The sequence below is a fragment of the Varanus komodoensis genome, unplaced genomic scaffold (assembly GCF_004798865.1).
Source record: "Varanus komodoensis strain SLA01 unplaced genomic scaffold, ASM479886v1 scaffold23, whole genome shotgun sequence".
In the NCBI taxonomy this organism is placed as follows: domain Eukaryota; kingdom Metazoa; phylum Chordata; class Lepidosauria; order Squamata; family Varanidae; genus Varanus; species Varanus komodoensis.
The window spans coordinates 11723407-11736229 of NW_025335627.1; the positions used below are offsets into that span (position 1 = coordinate 11723407).

General features: G+C 42.9%; 1 protein-coding gene across 2 annotated transcripts in view; it reads left to right on the forward strand.

Annotated features, from left to right (window-relative positions):
• Positions 1 to 12823, forward strand: part of NRP2 (neuropilin 2) — a 240025-nt gene that overhangs the window by 128540 nt on the left and 98662 nt on the right. For both annotated transcript variants that reach the window (XM_044431841.1, XM_044431842.1), the window contains exons 8-10: positions 5171 to 5315; positions 6818 to 7167; positions 10083 to 10227. In XM_044431841.1, the coding sequence (XP_044287776.1) occupies positions 5171 to 5315; positions 6818 to 7167; positions 10083 to 10227 (640 nt within the window). The remainder of the gene's footprint in view (positions 1 to 5170; positions 5316 to 6817; positions 7168 to 10082; positions 10228 to 12823) is intronic.

A 12823-nucleotide genomic window follows, 5' to 3' on the forward strand; every position in this document is an offset into this window, starting at 1 on the left:
TTCACATTTGGTCCCAATAAAATGTTGAGAATGGGGTCGGGGGGATATTGTGTTCTCAGCAATAGATCAAGTGTGGGGATCCCAGAAAAAGAGGAAACAGAGCTTGAGTTTTCCAAACATGCTTTGATTTTTGGAGCCAGTCTGAAGAAACCTGAAGCAGTCCAAAATGCTTTGAGCACTAAGCCTGTGAAGATCAGATTCTCTATGGATTCTCAAGTTTAGGTGCCAAACACACCAGATTAGGAGCCAGTTGCTTTGTTGTTGTTTGTTTATTTTTCCCCTTCAGGAAGGCTGACTCCAGCCAGGCAGAGACAGATGATACCAGTCTAAAAACGAGTTAGGCTGAACACTGAAGGTAGCATACCTTGCCTTTTAAATTATCCAGTGCAATGAGTCATGAGATCAAGGTGGTTTCTTCCATTCTCCTGTGGCTGATCCCCTCTCCTGCTTGTTATGTCGCACGTTTAGAGAAATGACTGAATGTGGAGGGATTTTGTTAACTGTAAGTCACTGACAATACAGTAGTTTTTAAGGGAGTTGAAAGTGGTATGGTAGGACTTGCATGGCACACCATGTTCAGCGTCTTAACTTCTCTTGTCCCACCATGGCTTTTAAAGAAGCAGATTTGGCTGATGGTGAGGTGGGATGGAGCTGAATAAAAGCACCTCAAGCATTGTTATATACCTTCTTCAGGTTTCTGAAAAAACTCTAATCTATCTCCTGCTTTAAGTTGCATGCAGGTAGGGATGCGGGTAAGTAGAAACAGATCCCGTTATTTCTAGTCTGAGCCACCTTTGCATGTATTTATTTCTAAAACTGTGCCATCCTGTTTCCTCAATCTGTAGTTAAACACAAAGCCAAAATGAAAACAGTGTTATGAGGTAGACTGAGGGTGGCCTTAGAAAAGTCCTCCTGATTATTTTCAGGTAATAGCTCTTTCTTTTTTAATGGGGCTACATATCCCTGTGGGAGTGCCATGCCTTGATAATAGGCCATATTGCTTGGGGCCATTATATGGAAAAAGTGTGGCTGCCGGGACAGGGACAGCATGTTGCCGTATCATGTGACTCCTGGAAGTATTTGTAGTCCTCTTTTGAAGGAGGTCATGGCTGCAGCCAAGATGTGCAAAGGGAAAGAAATAAAAGCAGAGGTGGCATTATTATTATTATTATTATTATTATTATTATTATTATTATTATTATTACATTTCTATGCCGCCCCTTGCCGAAGCCTTGGGGCGGCTTACAACACAATAAAATACATTGAAATACAATAGAACATAATAAATTAAGCATTGTATTGTTGATGTTCTAAGCCAGCTGGTGAAGAACTGCATTGCAAAATTCAATAGATAAGAACATTTCAATCCACACATTAGTGTAGGAGGTACACTAATCATGCTCCAAATCATGACAGTGTGCTTTGGAATATGTACAGATTGAATTCCTCTGGCATCCCTGCATTCAGTTGGCGGACAGGCTTGCACTGAAGTAGCAAATTGGAGACACAATGAAGAGAAGGGAGGACACTACCAACAAGTAAGGCGTACAGTTCAGGAAGAGAAGGACATTGCTAGCACAAGAGGAAATTTTGGAAGATAGGACTTAACCTGTGGAGGTCAGTTAAGGGGCCAGTTGAACTAGCAGTTGCCCACACTAGGAAGGCATTAGAAGTTCTGAATCCACAGCGCCCAACACATGAAGAAAGTCCCCCTTCTGGGTGTGTCTTGAGTTGCACAAGTTAAAGAACAGGAAAAGTGGTATGTGAAGCAGTCTTGAACTTATGAAGTAAAACTAGGGAGTATGATCGAGATAATGTTGGGAATGCTCCTAGTAGAACAGTGTGTAGCAAAGGCACTCTTAAGAGGAGCAAGAAGGACATTGCAAGCTTGCCCCTTGGCCTAGAAGTGCTCTGTTTGATTTTTATTGCATGTTATGCATATCTAAATTCTGCATTTCTGGAGGTAAGACCAGGTTAAGAAGAATTCAGAAACTGTTAGACTTTGCTCATCTGTTTGGAATTAGGCACCTGGCTGAGTCATGCTGTATCTAATGCAGTTGTGATGCAGCAGTAAAGTTGTTAACTCTTTTTTCTGCTTTGAAATTGAACTCCTAGGGTGGGCTGTTGATCAGTCTTGTAGAAAGGATTGATAAAAATGATACACCCATAAAACCTTCTCCCCCAACTATTTTAGGGATGTAAATGAGAACGTGAGAGTTGTTAAAATTATTGGCATGCTGCACTGCTTCAAACACAAAATGTTCCCATATAACTTTCCCTCAACAAAGGAGGATTAAAATTTACTGTGAAGACTAAGGGAATATGTTAAATATGGCACAATCACCATATGGAATAAATCAAAAGTGACTAAAAAGGGGAAGAGATAGATATATTTCAGAGACACCTAGATATGTGTTTGGAGGAAGAGGGAGGGTCAGAAGCTGAGAAAGCAGCACAGTAGGATTAGAGGAGGAATTGGAAGAAGGGCAAGTACAAAAGTGTCTTAGGTTCTTAGATGATATGCTGCAGATCAGCTTTGTGGGTTGACACAAAGCTGCAGGCTCTTCTATGGTGTGAAAATATATCCTTGCACAGGCACATACACTCTTGGAGATTGGCACACAGGAAGACCACTAACAGCAGATACTGATGCTTCCAGACCTCCTGCTGGAAGAAGGGTATTTGGTGACTGCTGAGCAAAGAAAAGGATAGCAGAAGGGTGGGGGGTCTGCTGGGATAAAGTAGGATATTAAAAACACATCAACCATGCTGTGTTTCTAAACGGTACCAGCATGATATATATTCTCTGGATTAGCATTTCTGTTCCCCTCTTAAATCTATTGCAAATCTCAATTATGAAAACAGATTTTCAGACAAAGCCCTCCTTGCTACACCATCACTTGACTTCACTGTCCTCGAGGCAAGTGCCTACCGCTAGACATACTGGCTGCAGCATTGTTGTTAACCCTTGGATTTAATACCAAGTTCTTCTGCCCCTGCTAGCCCAATCACTGTGAGTGGATACCCTCTCCAAGAGAGGGACACTGATGAACTCTCCCCAGTGGCTTTTAAGTTTCAATAATAGTGGTAAAATAACAAAAACAACAACGCTGCAACCTGTAAGAACAGGACATTGTAAGGAAGAGCTCTGCTCTGCAAGTAAAAAGGGTGGAGGTGTTTTGTACTTCCCTTTCCATGCAGTAGTGCTATTCTATTATACCTCTTTAGTGCCTCCCACTGTGATTGATCTGCTCCATCTGACACTACCTAGCCAGTGCCAGCAGTGGTCAGCAGCAGACGCTTGCTGGGGCCTCAACACCACCAGGGGTCCACTGTTGGTCCTTGCCATTACTCCCTGTGCTAGGATGTGTGCCTCACTTTGATTTGTCACCTGTATTAGCAGCAGGGATTTCTGGTGTAATCTGCAAGTGTGCCTTTATTAAAAAGTGAAATGAGAGGTGCTGCTGCCCAGAAGTAACAAACATTGCCCTTGAACCCCTTTCTTTTAATACTGGATTGAGGCCGGCTGTGAGTGTTCAGTGATGAGAGAAAGTACTGAATATATTCCTAACAGCATTGTCTTCAAATGTAAATGTCCAGGAGCAACATGGGAGTAACATGGGAAAACTGATGGCCTTTTCCCTGAAGACCCACAAAACGGTGGTCGTGCATGATGTACCTCTGTGCCTCTCTTTCCATGCTTCATGCCAGGGAATGGCTGTCCCCATGAGTTCTTGCAGAGAGCGAGTTCACAGAGAGGACGCTGCCCTTGTGATACATAGACTCTGGCAAACTATTTCTGCCCTGAGACGACTGAAGTTTCAACTGAAGTTAATTGTTTTAAAACCAGGAAACATCTGCATTATTCCCTTTAATGCTGGTTCCCCTGGAATATGAGGGAAATGCCGTTGGATCTTCAAACAATGCCTTGTCTTGAATCCCAGGGCTCTTAAGATTAAGTGATTTAACTTTTGCTTTATTGTCAGCACTAGTTAGATTTCACTTTACTTAAAGTGGTACTGAAGAGATACATGCAAAATTTGGTGCAGAGATTCCTGCACCTACCAAAACAAGTGCAAGAGAAAACTCAATTATATGGCTTGGAAAACAGAGAAGGTTTAGTCATGAAAGAAGTCAATACTGACATGCAGAGAATAGATCCCAAAGCAAAGACTTGAGTGGCCGAAGACAGTCATGGTAGACTTCACCCTAGAATTTCTTTTTGTCTTTCCTCTCATTCCACACATAGAATACAAAGCCTGAAACAAAATATGCCGACTTCAATCCAAGCTAATAAAATAGTGGAAGGAAAGGAAGGGAAAAGTGGTCCATATGGTAATTATTGATTATGACCATCTGGTAAGGCAGGAGTTGAATAATTCTGCAACATACGTCGCACCAAATGAAGGTCTTGTTCAAAAATGTTTTGTGTGTGTGCATGTGTGTATGCCTGTGAGTGTGCATGGAAAAGAAATGACTGCCATACTTCTCATTGCTTCATATGTGGCAGAAACCAAAGGATTCCAATGATAACAATATTTCTTCATTAATCTTTCCGATGTGGAATCGAATCAACACATTTCTCAAAGGGAATAATGATTACTACGCCCACTTTGTAAATATTGAAACCGAAGTACAAATGCATGAAGTCAATAGTTCAACTCATATTGCTAATTTTGCTTGTATGCTCTATTTCAGGCAAGTGAGATCTAGATTTTAGGAGTGTTTTGAACATCTTGCAATCTTTGGAACTATGCCAAGGTGCTTCAGGCTTGGCCATCAAAAAACAGAAGTTCTTTATTTAATTGATTTGTCTGAGACTGCATTTAAGTTGCTGTCCTATACAGTATTTTCAGTTGGCCAGGAAAAAGCAAAACCACATGTACTCATTGCCACTGACAGCAGTCTGATCTGAACAAATCAGCAGGTGAAGCTTTTCAGGCCATGGACTTAAACATCATAGTCTATAAATGTGTGTAGATTAGTGTGCTGTTAAAGGCATAGAAGTTGGAGCTAACAGAAAAGTTGGCAATTGTAGACCATTATCTTCTCCGCTACTTGGACTGTTGCCTGTGTTTTTCATTTCTCTCCTTTCTCATCTTCTCTGATTTTTGGTCAGGAAAGCATAAAACTATATAACCCCTCCCCTCTCTCATTTGTTTTTCTCCAGGTATTCCAGGCTAACACAGATGCTTCAGAAGTGGTTCTGAACAAGATCCATGCTCCAGTGCTAACTCGGTTTGTGCGAATCCGCCCTCAGGTTTGGCATAGTGGAATTGCCCTCCGACTGGAACTCTATGGCTGTCGGATCACAGGTGTGCATTTTCAGTCATGCTTTCTGTGGTGGGTAAGAGTCTCCCACATATGCCAGAAAGAGAGGCCCCCGCCAAGCTTGGACCCTGTTCGTGAATGTGAGACTTAGCACAATGGCAGCCATAGTCACCATGGAGGCAGCTTCCTGTGCAGAGATACCTGGAGGGTTCTGAGACTGATTCAGCCTGTTATGTCATGACACTGTAGGATTACAGTTTTGGAAGGCATCCATTTACTTCAGGGACTTATCCCTCCAAATAAGTCCACCAAGACTTTTCCCCTGGAGGAAAGCCTGACTATGCCATCAGCCCAGAATGAAAACTGATGTAGCACACTGTAATCATAATACTCACCCACCTTAAAAGGTTTTAAAAGAGGTTTTCTGGGATGTTTTCGGGGTGCTTGGGAACTGACATAGCACATTGGGCTACTCATATGCAAGGTATCTCTCCCTCCCATGCACACACTTCTGGGCAAGGAGAACCAACACCTGGAAACAGCAGAGTCCATTGAAACGAATTAGGTGATATAAAAGGACTAGATGATGCCCTCATGGGGTGGGTAATAACTTGCAGCAACTCAGAGGTTGACAAACTTGCAATGGGGGTGGGAGAACAACTCAAAGTGTAAGGCAGTTGGCCATTCACTCACCAGGGTGTAGCCTTTGATAAAAGCTTCTGCAGAGCAGAAAGGGACAAATAAGATACTTTTGTTTTTACATATATACAAATCACCACACAATGGTGCAGCCATCCAACAGTGGGAAAACAAATTATTTTTGTTTGATTTACCCCATGCACCATTTTGGTATGGGTTGGTGATGTCACAAAGCCATTATAAGTTTCTTTTTTTGGCATGGCAGTGAGACTCCTGAGTACTCTGGCCTGTGGACATTAGAACTCATAACTTCTCTGTTCAGCCCCATTTTGAAGAGTTTCCAGAAAATCCTGGAGTACAGCTGTAACTTCCATTTTAGACTTCTGGAGTATTTGCTGCTTCTCTCTCTCCTAACCCTAACACACACGCATGCGCACATGCACAAGTTGTGGTTCTAGAGGTATCTCCCTGTGATGTTAAAAAACCAAATGAGCCGAGCCTTCATCTGAATGGTTTGATGTTATGGTCTCCAGTTGTGGTTTCTCTTTCATTTGAACGGAATTAACTGGTATTTATTTTTACAGAGAATGGGAACAGCAGCAGCAAGGATGCTGTTGCAGGATGTGATGTTTTCCTACTGATTTGGGATGTTGAGGGTGGGGAAGACCAGGTTAGCTGTAAGCAGAAAGCAATTTGGATGAAGATTGCAATAGCATGGGTGTTGTGAGTGTCCATTGAGGGGCTTTCAGAAACCCACGCACAGGTGGTTCAAGTGTTTTGACGTTTCATTGCCAGGCAGTAAGTCGCAGTGGGAACATGCTCCCCCAGTGCTGGTCTGGTGCTTATCTCATAAACCTGATCTTGTGCTGCGCTCATTTTTGTTCTCGCCCTGCTCCTTTCCATGCAGATTCACCCTGTTCAAACATGCTGGGGATGCTTTCTGGACTGATCCCAGACTCCCAGATCTCTGCCTCCTCTACCAGAGAGTATCACTGGGCCCCCAGTGTAGCACGCCTGGTCAGCAGTCGCTCAGGATGGTTCCCGCACATCCCTCAAGCACAGCCTGGAGAGGAGTGGCTGCAGGTTGATCTGGGAGCTCCAAAGAATGTGAAAGGGGTGATCATTCAAGGGGCCCGAGGTGGTGATAGTATCAGTGTGGCAGAGGCCCGTGCTTTTGTGAAGAAATTTAAAGTGGCCTACAGCATGGATGGGAAAGACTGGGATTCTATACGGGACCCTAAAACAATGCAACCGAAGGTAAGACTTTTCAGCCAGGAAGCAGCAAGTGGGATGAACCTGCTGTGGGCCAGCTTTTTGCTTCTTTTTGTCTCTTGTCCTGCAGATGTGTTTCTTTCCTCCTGATGCAGTTTAGGAGACATGAATAGAACCATCCATTAGTGGCTGGTTCACAGTCCTTGTGTAAACCACAATATTTAAATATCATATCCTCCTCCTCCTCACACACAACCACACTTCCTCTTTCAGCCAGTAAAGAGTAGCCAGCCAGTCCTACTTGTGGCACGTCTGATTCTGTGACAGCACTTGCCAGGTGGGTGCAGGAGGAGAAACTTCCTTCCTTGAGTCCTGCCCATTCCCTGAGGAGATCAGAAAGACCCTGCTAGTTCTTCTCTACTTGAAATGCATGAGTATTCAGAAGCTGGTAGGAGCCCTGGGGCCTCCAGCTGAGATGGCAGATCTGTGCCTGGGCTTTTCCACTTCATCTTGCAGCAGGAGGCCCACATGCTTGAATGGCCCTTCCTACCATCTCCCTGATGCCCATGCATAAAAAACCAGAAGTCAGAGAGAAAGCTTCTAGCTTATTCTTCTTTTCTTTGGCATGCTGGTTTTTCATGCTAACTAGGGAATATTAAAATGTAGGTCTGTGTAAATCCACCCCATGCAGAAGTTCATCTCACTGTTGTCAAATCTGAGGTTGCAGGGAGGGGGAATTATTGTTGGTTTGGGACAAAGTTCACAGTGGGGCAGTTGTGTTCCTCATTGCTGACGTGTCATTCCTCACCACCACCATCCCCAGCAGATTCTAGAAGAGTGAGAGCAGGATCATTGTCCTCAGTTTGCTTGCTTAATGAACCTTTTCTTGCTAGTTTAAAAGAACCTTTCCTAGTTCTGTGTACTGCTTAGCCTCAGATTTACTGTCCAGGTTCCAGTCTCCACGTGATGCAAGAGGCAGGGGCGAGGTAAAGCGGTGGTACAGCAGAGGAGACCTGGTAGTAAAGTAGACTACACTATTTTGGACTGCAAGTAGGAGACACCCCTTTGAGTGAACGATGCAAGCAGAATCTATCAAAATGACACATGTTATTCAAGTATTTAAGATACCACAGTTATCATTGGGATAAGGGAGAAATGAACCTGTTAGAATACTGGTTGCCACAAACAGGGCAGTAGGTTCAGCATTTCTTTAAGGGGCCTCAGCAGCTTGAGGAACAGACAGATCTCACCAAAAAATGAGGAGGTTGACCATTTATCGTTCTGTTTTCTTACCAGTGCTCTAGTATGGCAAATGTATGATCTTGTATGATAGAAAAAATATTTTAGGCACCATATTTGAGGGAATACTTGAAGATACTTGAAGGTTTTGTTCCATTTCTCCCCCTTCAGGGTGTTTTTAAAAAATCTGTTGTGGGTCTGGACATCCTATGGAAAAGCAAGATGCATTAGCTAATGGCTTCAAAGAGGGATGTTCTCTGGAATACTCTGGAAACAGGGAGCAAAGGACCCATTCAAGGGAAAGAGCCAGAAACCAGTTGTGTTTGTACAAGTTGTGAGGAGAGCTATACCAGATCTGAGTCAGACTAATCAGGGTCGGGATCTGGCTAAGAGGATGCATGTTTTGTGCCAAATCACGCTATGTAGTTTTGTCAGATGGACTATGTTCTGCTTGGCAACAGCGTCTTACTCTTTTTTATGAAGCTTCTTTCATTTTGGCCACAAGCTCTAGTGGGGTGGCACGAGAGGGAGGTAGCATAGTCCAATTCTGAAACAAAGTCATAATGCTGAATTGTGACTGATTGGACTGCCTCTCAAATTTGTTTGTAAAATTATGTTTCTTGGCTGTGTAGATTGTGTGCAATACTGTGAGATCTTTCTTGCTTATACATCTGTCCAGGACAGATATCAGAATGCATTTTACATGAATCTCTGTCACAGCATGCATTAGGTCATTAAAGTCTGTTTTCTGCCTGATAGAGGACCTTTTCTAACTTGAGCAGAATTTGGGTCAAGAATGTGTGTAAAAGCTATGAGACACAATTGATAGGCCTGCCTTCTCCAGCCTGGTGTCCTTCATGAAAATGGGCATTGTAGTCCAACCCATCTGGACAACAATGGTTTGTGAAAGGCAGCCTATAGGTTGCCTCTGCACTGCACAAGCATTACTGCATTGTAGTCTAATTAGCACATTTTTTCTATCAGTTTTCCAGACTGATATAGTTTAGAGCAGGGGTCCTCAAACTTTTTGAATGGGGTACGCATGGTTCAGAGGGTTGTTCATTAGTCACTTTGTTACCTGCGACAGCAAAATTCATCTTTAGAACCTCCAGGGAACTTGAACTTCCTAGACAGCTTGGTTCCATTATTCAAGATTAAGATTAGGAAACATACCCTAATTTCCTAGCCAACCTTGGGACAGCTTGTACACCCTACTTCTTGACCTTCTTTCAGAGGCAATGGTTAAATAGGTACACTATTTCCTTTTTATGGCAGTATCTGAGAAACTGGAACAACTGCCTTCATACCATCTCCTCAACTCAGTCTCATGACAACACAGTAAGCTTGGATAAGCAAATAACATGGACTCCACTTTTGTTTGCTTTGGGTCTAAAATGCCTGTTCTTGATGAGAAGCTTTTGTGGAAGCTGGCAGGAAAGCTTTTAAACAGATAGGATTGGAACTGTTAAAAAAGTTTCTTTTCTGCATTCCCACATTCCCGGTTTCCAGTGATTATTCTCTAGCCACTTGAATTCTGTAGCTCTGATTTCTTCCAGCCGGCATGATTGCTGTTCAATAAAGCACAGAGTTCAAATGAGCTTGAAAGAGCAACTAATGTCCCAGAATGCTGCCGCCCCTTTCAGGACGCTTGTTCAACCAGCTGTTAATTTTGAGTGGATAGTAGACAAGAACTCTATTTAACCTCTCTTTCTTTCTCTAAGATATTTGAAGGAAACATGCACTATGATACACCTGAAGTTCGAAGATTTGATCCTGTTACTGCACAGTACATCAGAGTTCACCCAGAAAGATGGTCTCCAGCAGGCATCGGAATGCGACTAGAAGTGCTCGGGTGTGACTGGACTGGTAAGGGATCCATGGATGCATGTCACGAACTGGTTACTTCAAGCATTTGATCCTATCTACTTCTAAATGCAAGATCCACCCTCTTCCTCTGCCCTTTTGCACAGCTATAGCAGCAGACTTGGTACTGAATGTGAAAAACAGATTCATGGAGATGAAAAGGATCATTACTGCCCAGGGAGGAAGCTCAGGGTTCATTGTGATTTTCCGCGTCTTGATCTCTAATGACCTTTGTAAGTGTGGGAGGTGAATGTGTGTGTGTGCGCGCACACACACACACACACACACGGACCCTGACCCTCCCATCACTGGCTGTGTGGCTTTCCATCCACAGAGTTGCCCACACCTGCTCTTAGTAGCTGAGTTGTACTTGTGTATCTTTAAAATGGATAGAACTTAAAAATTGAGGGGGTTCTTAATGATAAAACATATGGGGCTTTCCCAGCAAAAAGTCTTGTTTGGTTTGGGTCCTTGCTCTTTGCAATGCCTTTCAGAATATTGATGAAGAATTTAATTTAAAGGCCAAGAGCATTCCAAGAAAATTGGAAGACTCAGCCTCAGGGAAATATGGTTAGAGCAGGGTGAGAGAGACAAAGAGACTATACAGAGACTTTTCACTTTCTTATAGGCTCTGAAGTTACTGTTCATGATTATTAACTTATCAGAATTACTTGTTAATAAGTTAGCATCTTGTTTTTTATTAATTACCTACAAGTTCTTTGGCAGAACCAGTGTGGTGTAGTGGTTAAGAGCATGGGACTGGGACTCAGACAATCTGGGTTCTAGTCCCCGCTCAGCCATGGAGCCAACTGGGTGACTTTGGGCCAGTCACAGACTCTCAGCCCAACCTACCTCACAGGGTTGTTGTTGTGGGGATAAGATGGAGAAGGAGATGTAAGCTGCCTTGAGCCCTTTGTAGGAAAAAGGCAGGATATAAATAAATAAATAAATAAATCCATGTGCCTGAATCTGTCATGTAGTTCTTGACAATGGATCCAGCCATAACAATATGAAGTTCTGACATTCCAATCTGAGCCTTATTGAATTTTGCAGGATCAACTGATGTTTCTGTCTCTCTTAGTTAACAAAGTAATATTTGAGAGATCCATCCTAGATTGAGCTGGGCTGTACTCTGTGTTAACTTTATAATGCTTTCAGGATAGGTGTTTCAAATGAGAGAGAAGAGAGAAAGAGATGGAGGTAGTTTTGTTTTAAGAAATGAGACCTGCAAAAAACTGTTGCCATGTAGTCTCTCTCCCAGAGGGAATGTTTCTGTTTAGGATGGTAGGCAGTCAGCCATGCTCTCCTCCCAGGATACTCCATTTCATTCTTCCTACACTTTTCAGTTTTCTTTTTTGGCACACATTTAATGAAAATACTCAGAACTTACTAGATTTTGGCAGTGAGGTGGAGGGCAATGTCCTCTCTCTCTCTGTGTGTGTGTGTGTGTGTGTGTGTGTGTGTGTGTGTTGAAACCTTGGCGTTCCCTTGAGCATGCAGATACCTCGCTCTTGTTTTTCAGTGGCCTTATCTGGGCATCATTCCAGTCAGTACTCACCACCTCAGTTCACTATGGGAGGGACTGACTGGGGAGTTAGTGGTCTGTAGGCTGTGGTGTAGAGCCCTCATATCTGTAAGTACTTGAAATAGCTTTCTAATTCAAAGGTAGACAACCTGGTGCCCAACAGGTATTTTGGACCACAAATCCATAAACCCCAGACAGCACAGGCAATGGCCAGGGTGTATGGGATTTGTAAAGCAAGTCATCTAGAGGGCACCCAGTTGTGCACCCCTATCCTTGGATGCAATTAAATTCCAAGGAATTTAAATGTTCAAAACCCACCTGATTTTATATGCAAGCTCTCATCTTTGCCTTAGTTGGGCTGCTGTAAACTATGAAAGCTATCAGCAGAGGGTATCCCTCTAATTTCCACTCAATCATCTGAAATGATAACGTATGCCACCACAAACAACATAATTTTTGTTGCTGTCTGTTAAGCATCAGAAAGTTACTGTTCCTCCTCTATTTTATTAAGATGTGTCTAATGTTCAATCTGCTTTCCAGATGTCACTGGTAAAAATGGTTTGATTTCCATTTAGAAACCACATCTGTAAAAAGCATTTTGTATGGGCTTCTGCTGCAAGAAGGTCCAAAGAAACAATCCACGCCTAGCCTTTCACTGGATTGTTATTACCCGTTTGATGATTATGCTGTACAAGGTAGCATATTGCAAGCATTCATCATCAGATTCTGCAACAAAATAAATACAAGACCCTGGAAGAGCTTTGCACACAGATTGATAAACTGTTTAAACAGGAAATTCAGGAAATGAACCTCTGTCTTTGTACATTCCACCATTAGAGCGGTGCTGGAAGTCTACTTGAGGGCTTTTAATTTATTCTACAGAGGATGTCTGCACCATGAACCCAAAATGTTTTAACATCATAGCATGTCCCTTCCCACTCTGGAGATCTTGTGAATACCTCCCATGCTGTTCTGACAGTAGTATGGTGATACCCACATGATTTAAACACATTACAGATGCAATGTGAATACTGTCTTTGGGAGAAGAAGGCTTTGGACATTTGCCTAAACATG